We start from the raw sequence: 9,022 nt of genomic DNA, 5'->3' as shown, positions 1-9,022 counted from the left end.
AAGATCTCAGTTAGCCACAGGGAGAACTAAGAAGGCTGGAGATGGGCTCTTCTGAACTTTTACCCCTGAAATACAGCCTGACACCTACCCCTGGCCGCACTTTTCCAATCCAAGGAGTCAAAGTGCCAGGCCCAGCCCCTCCCTAGACTCTGCAAGGAGCCCCCAGTGGGCAGTGAAGGGCCCTTCTGGAATTCTGGCTATGGGTCCTGAGACAGACCAAAGCAGCTCAGGAAACCGAGAGCAGATTCCTGAAGCACCTCCATCCTTCTGTCACTATGATGGCCTGGCCTCTTGCTGGGCTCGAAAAGCTGCATCAGTCGTAATTGTGTGTGTGTGTGTGTGTGTGTGTGTGTGTGTGTGTGTGTAAGCATGTAGGCAACAATACATGGTCACACAGACTATAAATAAACCAAAAATAATTACTCTGAAGGAAATTACCATCAAATGAACCTTTTAGTAAATACAATTAAAAGACACTTATTTTTATTTATTTATTTTGTTTTTGTTTTATGAGGCTGAGTAACACACTCAGCATTTAGTGGGAAATGGCCCAGGCTAGCACTAGCAAGGTTTGGGGTTTGAACTCAGGACCTTGCACTTGTCAGGCAGGCATGCCACCACTTAGACCACACCACCAGCCCTTCTTACTTCAGTTATTCTTCCAGAAGGGTTTTTCATGCCACAAGTCTCCTATTTAGGATTCGCATATAGCTGTGTTGACAGGCGTGTGCCACTATGCCAAGCTCTTATTTTTTTCTTTTTCTTTATTTAACTGTTTAACATTGGGTCATAAGAATTTCCTGCTCAAGCTGGCCTAGAACTGCAGTCCTCCTTATCTCAGCCGCCTGAATGGCTAGGATTACAGGCATGAGCCACCACACCCAGGATGGTACTTATTATACTGTGCACCCCTCTTAGGGGTGGCCCATCTAGGGCCTGAATTTCCTCTGGCTTGCAGGCCTGGGCCCATGTGATGTGTTTTCTTATTTATCTACCTGGTTAGCGCTCAGGCATTTTTCAGCCAACATCGCGCTATCCATGATCATGAAGATGAAGGAAAATTGTGAAATGAATTGTTTTGCCTTTCCCAGGCTGCTGTTGACACTTGAGTGAGCACTGGCCATATGCCTCCAGCTTCCAGCATGCCTGGGAAGCCGCTGAGTGGTAGCTGCATGGCTCCTGCATCTCCTTCCATTGTGTTCCAGGCACCTGCTCAGGTGTGCGTTTTGGGTCCACTTATGGCAGCCCCTGGCAGATGGTCTTTCTGTGTCTAATACAGATCTTTTAGCTTTGTGCTAGTATTGGGGTTTGAACTCAGGGTCTCCCATTCTTGCTCAGCTTTTTCACTCAAGTCTAGTGCTGTACCACTAGAGTCACAGATCTACTTCCAGCTTTTTGCTGGTTAACTGGAGATGAGAGTCTCACAGATCTTCATGCCCAGGCTAGATCTCAATACTCAGATCTCAGCCTTCTAATTAGCCAGGATTACAAGTGTGAGCTAGAGGTGCATGCATCTGCCATTTTTATAAAACAAACAACCAATACACATGGAACCGTGGGTGTCTTTGGTCACAGTGTTCTCACGTTCTAAACATCCTAGGTTCCTTTGCACACTTACTATACACGAACGGAGTACTTACAGTGGACCGAGTACTTACCGTAAGTGATCTGGGTACTTACAGTATGTTGCATTTGGGTGTCCTAGCTGGGGACAAGAGCCACAGACCGTTCCTGTGAGTGCCACAGCCCAGTGGCATGGATGGTCCTGGAGCTAGGTGTAATCTGGAGGGTGAGGAAAATGGAGCAAATAGATGGAGGGGGCATCTGTGCCGGGGAGGGGGATCTCTGAAAGGAAAAGGTAGGGGAAGGGTTAGAGACAGTGTGTGTATGTGTGCATGCATATGCATTTGCATGTGTACAGGTATGTGCACATAAACACATGTGTGTGTATGATGTGTTTCTGTTGCCACCAAGGCACTGTCCACCTGGGCAGGTGAGTGGGAATGTGTGTCTTCATGCAGCAATACCCCTCCTCTCTCCTATCCCTACTCTCTTCTAATCCAGGAACCTCCCAGAGGAAGAAAAACCATATCTGTGACAACCTGAAGAACTCACAGGGCCGGGGGGGGGGCAGCAGGAGGTACCCCTGATGATGAAATCTAGTTTGGGGGCAAAACCAACATGAGAGGGAAAGTAGGGACCCCTCTCTCCACCGTGACTCCCTTAGGGACTGGAGAGGTGGGGGCAAAAGGCTATCACAACACACATTTCTTTTAAGCTTGACCACGAGAAAAAATTTAAATGATCACAAATAGTAATTGTCAATTTTCAATCAACAACGAAAGTAAGCACTGGGTAGTGTCGTCTGGTCTCCGTATAAAACAAACGAATTCGTCTACGTGTCACCAGAGGGAGCTTGGGGTCAGGGGTCCTAGCGGTCAGAGGCATGGTGGTGGGGAACGCTGGGGTGGGGTGCCCTGCATCCAGTCCCCATGGGCCCCTAAAGAACATGCCGGAATGCACAGGTGGTGTATTCAAGAGTTGGGGCTCTCATAAACGTGTGAGTGTGTCCTGTTTTTAGTTCAACAACACAGTAGCTAGAGACAAAACAGACACATTGGTGCGCGTGCACACACACACACACACACACACACACGGTTCTCTTCTCAATGCCGCCACCGGTGACTTAATGTATAAGTTCTTCTGTCAGTAGAGAATCGTTCCAAAACAGCAATATGCTTCATCAAGCCATTAAATGTAAACGATCACTAATTAAATGTAAGCTGGTGCATCTATGAATGTCTTGTATTCACTGTAGCTTCTTGGTGTTTTTTTGTTGTTGTTGCACAATGTACGTGTCCATTTCCTCAAACATCAAGGAACGATGCTGGGTTTTGTGACACACCAGAGGAATTCTCCCATCGTGGATGCTTTCCTTATTTGCATTTAAACAGAGCATCAATAATCTGAAAACAAGAAACCGCCTGAGCCTGATCGCAGCTCCAGCCTCTGCTCCGAGGCTGTGCTTTCCCGTCGTGGACTGCTTTCAACTGTTCTATTTCATGGCACAGATTCACCCAGAATCTGCTCTGTCTGCTAAAATATTTGGGCTGTGAAAACTCCCACACTGTGACAGATGTCAAGTCCAATTAAGTGACTCGTGTCCAGGTTCCTGTCCAATAGGATTTCCCATTAAATATCAATTTAAGGGGGGAAAAATTTCCATCCCCCCTTCTTCAGCTTTTATCTTTTCCACCATCTCCAGGCTGAATCAATTGGCACCAGAAGAGTCCACAAGCCACAGGCTCGCAGCTCCACGCCCCCGTGCGCCCTGTCCTCCCTGTCCTCCCGCGCTTGCTGTCACCAGAGACTGGCCACTCGCCTCCAGCCCTTCTCAGGACATCTCCAGCTACTCAGCCTCGCTGTTCTGTTCCCAGGTAAAGAGTGGGGGGTGGGGGCTGGAGTGAGAGGTGGGATGGGAAGACTCTGGAACTGAGAAAGAGGTGCCTGTTTACCCAGTATCCAAGTCAAGAAGGGAGGGGAAAGCTCGTAAGTAGTATTGTGTTCCCCGAGACTGGGCAGACATCAGCGGAACAAAGCCTGATCTCAGGAAGAAGCCGCAGAAGAAGACGGTTCTGAGCAGGATCCCCTCTCTGCCCAGCGCTGGCCAGTTCCAGCTCAGTGCTGGCCAGGGAGGGAGGATGGGGGTCCTGGGGGATTGGATTTTATCTTAACCATCTTTCTTATCGATGGCTGGCTATTAGAAAGTAGGGGTCAGCCTCGCCGAGTTCGCGTTTATCTCTGCCATCTCTTTTGTTATTTACAGAGCCTGGAGGACTGGGAGAACCTGACACTTCCACGCATCCTGTGTTTTGCTTTGTTTTTAGAAGGTCAACAACGATTCCCACCCCCCCTGAAATGTTTAAGAGCAATTAAAAAGGAGAAGTCATTTCCGACCTCTCCACGAAGCGAACCCTGTCTCCATCGCCCGCTCCCCGAGCCGTGGTCCGGCGGCCCCGGCCGCGTTTGCAGCCGTAAATGTGAGAAAGATCCGCCGCTCTGCATCCTTCCCCGGCATCTCCGCCTCGACCTCTTCCCGGGCATCCAACTCCGAGCGATCGGAGGAAAGATCACCCCAAGGGCTGCTGCCAGGTGAGACTCCTTTCGCTCGTTTTTGTTTTCCGTCTCCAGCTCGGAACTCCTTCGCCCCGGCGCGGCGCGCGCTCGTTTTGTTCGCTGAATATTCCGTTCCGGAGGGAGAACCGACCCTGCCGCGAGGGCAAGGCGGCAACTTTCCTCCCCGACGGCGGCTGCGCCCAGGCCGTCCCGCCACGCCTCGTGCCTCGCCCTGGATGCGCGTGGGCCGCCCGGGGTCCCCGCTGGCCGCGCTCGCCCGGGCGCTCGCCGGCGTGGCGCCGCGAGGATCCGCCTTCGCGGCGGGGATCGCGGCCGCGAGGTCCCCGGGGCTCCGGAGGCGCCGAGCGCGGTGCGGGGAGCCGAGGCCGCGCTCCCGGGCGGCCCCGCTTCGGCTCGGCAGGCCCAGGCCGAGGGTTCGCAGCCGGGGCGCGCAGCCTCTGCCCCGCCTTCCTGGCCGGGGACCCTGATTTCCCCGGCCGCCGGCGGCTCCGCCTGGGTCCTCGCACGCAGGCCGGGCCGGCTCCTCCAGGAGGGCCGGAGAACAGGAAGGCCGGGAGCACGCCGGGCCTCGCCGGGCCTCCGGGCGCCGCCGGCCCCCGGTGGGCGGAACAACAGCCCCCGCCGGGTCCCGGGCCCGGGGCTCGCCCCGCGGGTGCCCCGGGGTCGCTGGGCCGTCTGCGGCCGGCCGCGAGCTGGTCCCCGGCATTTTTATTCCATTCCCGCGGCGGCGTGCCCGGGCCGAGGCGCGGAGGTCGGCGCGGCAGATGGCCCAGGCGCCGCCCGCGGGGCGCAGGGCGGGTCCCCGCAGGAAAGGGACGTCTGCGCGGCGGCCCCACGGCTTCTCTGTTACTTTCGAGGGGCTCGAGGGCGGCTTCCCGCGCCCGCCGCCAGTCCGGGGATGGGGAGCCCCCCGCGAGCGCCGTAGCTCCACGCTGCTCCGCCCCGGGCTCTTCGGTGGGCCGCGCCCTGTGGCACCCGAGGTGTAGCTCGTCCTCCGCCGGGGAGGGGACGGAATACGCGGTTGGGGGCCGGCCCGAGCGCGCCCTAAAAGGCGGGCGCTGCAGGCCGCGGCGTCCCCCGGGCCGAGGCACCGGCCGGGCCGGGCGGGCGCCAGGCCGGCTCCCAAGCCAGGGCGGCGCGGGCCGGGCGACTCCGGGCCCCGCTGCGTCCCTGCGCGACGCCCGGGCCTAGAGGGCCAGGGATGCGCCTCGGCGGGTGGGCCCGGGGAGCGGAGACCCGGGTCTCCTCCGCGCACACCCCGATTCACTCGTTGCTTTCACCCCTTCTCTCCCAGCCTCCAAAATGATGCTGAGTCCGGACCAAGCGGCCGACTCCGACCGTCCCAGCTCGGCGCCCTCGGACCCCGAGTCCCTGGGCGGCGCGGACGCCAAGGCGCTGGGCAGCGTGTCGGATCTGGAGGCCGTGGAGGAGGCCGAGGGCGCCGGCGGCCGGGACGGCGGCCGGGCCGCGCTGTACTCGCACCCGCAGCCGCTGAGCCGCGAGGAGAAGCGGCGCCGCCGCCGCGCCACGGCCAAGTACCGCTCGGCGCACGCCACGCGCGAGCGCATCCGCGTGGAGGCCTTCAACCTGGCCTTCGCCGAGCTGCGCAAGCTGCTGCCCACGCTGCCCCCCGACAAGAAGCTGTCCAAGATCGAGATCCTGCGCCTGGCCATCTGCTACATCTCCTATCTCAACCACGTGCTGGACGTGTAGGCCGGGCCGCGGGCGCCGGGCCACCCGCCCGGCGGGACCTGGAGGGGAGCCGGGGCGGGGAGGGACGCTCCACGCCCTCGGGCCCGGTCCGCGGGGCGCCGGGGCGAGGGCGGCCGGGGCCCGGCCCTCCCCGGGCCGAGGAGCCCGGCGGGGACCCCAGGGTGGCTAGGGAGCCCCTTAAGGGCCGTGGCTTTAACGCACGCACAGGGCCCCCCGCTCTCCGTCTCCACCGCCGACCCCGTTCTGGGCCCCAGCCCCGGCTCACTTCACACCCTGTGGATTTTGTTTCCGATTGACAAATCACCAAACGCTGGGGAGGGAGGACGAGGAGGGGGAGCACCGGTCCGCAGCCCAGGGTGTAGCCGGGCCGAGGGAGAGGGGTTGTCAGACGGAGACGCTGTTAGAATCCAAATAAAACAGATCGTGAACAGCTGGGAGGGTGGCAGACACTCTGAGAGCAACCAGACAGGCTGGGCGAGCGGTGAGGTTGGAATCCCAAGGCAGGAGACTAAGAAGGACCCGAAAGTTCATATTTAAATGGAATTTTTAACGTTTGATCGCTTTTGCAGGCAAAGTGCTCCTTTATATATCCCAAAAAGAAAAAAAAAAAACATCTATTTGTGACCTTAACCATGTAAAACCTATAGGAACAGTTAGAAAAAGACAACCTATTTTTATTTATGTTAGAAGGAGTAGAGTATTTTTTTCAAGACATTTATTTTTCAGAGTGGTGATAATTTTACTTTGAAGACTGTGCCAATTTATTTATAGCCAAGTGTTTACACTTTTTCCTGTGGAACAATTCCGTCGAACTTTCTACGTGTTTGTTGAGATTATACTGTGTGGTCTTTCCTTTTGCTCTAATTATATTGCACTTGTATAAGAAGTTCCTCCACTTCTGTTTCTAAACATATTTTCTATATTAAGATGTTTGTTCTTGAAAGCTTCTTTCCTCGTGAGATCACTAGCAATTCACTATTATAGTTTTTTAAAAAAAGTGTTGTTCTTATGTGTAGTTATGTCTAAAAAAAGTACAGATTTGTTTATATGGAGAGTAGCTTCTGTGTGTGTGTGTGTGTGTGTGTGCGTGCGCGTGCACGCATGTGCGTGTGTGTGTGTGTGTGACATTTGTGTGCAGGATGCTTTTAGGAAATTAAGTTATTTTCCTAATAATAATAATAATAATAAATTCTGAACCACTTTCCTATGTGACCACCAAAAAGAAGTCTAGAGCCTGAAAATGTTTCATATTCTCAGCTGTGAAACTCTTCAAAGCAAGAGTTGTATTTTAGAGACGAGGGGGAAGGAAACACATCTGCTATCCAAAGATTTTAGTCTTTTTCAGGGTTTTTTTGTGTCTCAGTTGCTTTATATAATGCAATATTTTGTAGTGCAAATAGATATAACCTGGTTTCTATCTGACGAGTTTTTTCATATCTCATGAATGGTGCGCTGTTTTGCATATAAATAAACGTATCCAATAAAAATCCTCTAAGTATCTGTCTAAAAGTAAAGATATGCGGATTGATGAGAAAGTATTTTACTAGTAAAACTAGACCTGAACCAGTAAAATGAGATCAAAGCCTTAATCTAGGCATAGTTCTGAGTTGAGATGTTTAGGTGCTTTTCTAAATTGGGTGTGATTAGTCTTGAAACACCTCTGCCAGGATAGCGATGACATGCAGCATGCCACCTCCAGGAAAACCAGTGTGGTGCCTGTGTTCCACCAAGTCCTAGATTCCTTTGCTCTAAAAAAAAAAGTAAATAAATAAAAACGGAGCCATCTGACCCAACCTCTCAAGTCAGAGCTGGGAAATGAAAACCCCAGAGGGCCCTGCCTGCCACCTCCTGGAGACGCTGTCTGCTGCTCAGGGCACAGAGGTGGACATGTGCTCACCAACAAGGAAAAAATATAGCATAAAAGTCCAGAAGAAAGGTCATCTATGAAAAGCTATAACATGGAAAAGATCCCATTTTAACATCAGAACTCAGGTAGAGGTTGCAAGCTATCTATTCATCTATTGACTGATCTATTGATCTATTTTTTATTTATCTACACCTATGTGTGTACATAGATACATTGTGAGCGATGACTCGATAGCACACCAAACCAGTCACCTGTGGTCTTGTGGCCTCATTGTCACTTCTCTCCTGTTTCCTGCAGTCAGGTGTGTGACACTGAAGGTTCTACACGTGTCTAGGCAGAAGGGGGCCTTGCACTTTGCATGCCTAGGCCGGCTCCCATGCTGAGGGAACCAAATCAACTTTCAACCCCTGGGGGCCTTCAGGACCTCCTTTCCCTCACTGAAGCCCCAATTCTGACTGACCAGCACAGCCCTGGAGGGGCCTGTGAGCTCACTGCCCTGCCCAAACAAGAGGCCTTTGCTTGCCTGCACAGTGCCGCCACCCTGGGACCCCAGAAGAGGAATATGGTGGCCTGTCTTTGCTTTTGCAGAGGGCGACTGACTCCTGTCTGGAAGCCAGTATGGGCCCAGAGCTATGAAGATAGCCGAGAGTAAAGATGGCAGCGCGGTTCAGTCTCATGGCCAGCCATTATCCACCGGCCTTTGTGAACCAGGCTACGGTCTAGATAAGCTGGCCCTATGGAAGGAGAGTGGCCAGTAAATACATAAGCCATGTTTACGTTTACATGATGGTAACTGCTCAGCCAAGTAAAGGGGGAAGGCAGAGGATGGCACCAGTGGCCTGGTGGGGTGCTTGCGCCAGGACAGCTAGGAAGGCCGCTTTGAGGGGTCCCACCATCTTCCGTAGCACATTCCTCTGCCAGGCTGCTCAATTCTGGGGACTCCACACGCATGAGTCAGGGCTGGCCTCCCTCCTCCCAGCCTGACCCTGCCCTGCCCTCACCCAGAACCCTGATGCCCTCATTTCTGCCCCAGATGCCCAGTGCCCTGCCCAGCCCAGGCTGCCTCCCCAAAGGCCAGTCCCACCTAGACCCATGGATAAGGCCACCCATGCCACCCCAGGTTTTCCTGCCCCTATGGCTCTCCCTTGCCCTTCCAGAGAACACAGGGCAAAAAATGCTGGGCAGGCAGAAAGCAAAGGGGCAGGCTTGGGGGAGGTGGGCTGGTAGGGGTGAGGTGGAGGGGGAGCCTGGATGGGTGGTCACACAGCGACAACCTGTCTGTCCCTAGATGTATTTACCTCTTAT

The 9,022-nt window shown here is 54.3% G+C and overlaps 1 protein-coding gene across 1 annotated transcript; it reads left to right on the top strand.

Moving 5' to 3' along the window:
• Positions 1-3,945: 3,945 nt before the first annotated feature.
• Nhlh2 (nescient helix-loop-helix 2) lies at positions 3,946-5,866 on the top strand. Its single transcript, XM_090333658.1, has 2 exons — positions 3,946-4,152; positions 5,432-5,866. Exon 2 carries the CDS (start codon positions 5,440-5,442, stop codon positions 5,848-5,850), a length of 411 nt encoding a protein of 136 aa, XP_090189784.1. The 5' UTR covers positions 3,946-4,152; positions 5,432-5,439; the 3' UTR covers positions 5,851-5,866.
• Positions 5,867-9,022: the final 3,156 nt, after the last annotated feature.

Source organism: Megascapheus bottae, chromosome 6 (genome assembly GCF_031878675.1).
Source record: "Megascapheus bottae isolate mThoBot1 chromosome 6, mThoBot2.hap1, whole genome shotgun sequence".
In the NCBI taxonomy this organism is placed as follows: Eukaryota; Metazoa; Chordata; class Mammalia; order Rodentia; family Geomyidae; genus Megascapheus; species Megascapheus bottae.
Note: the sequence above shows the minus strand (reverse complement) of the source record. Positions and strands in the feature narration are given on the sequence as shown.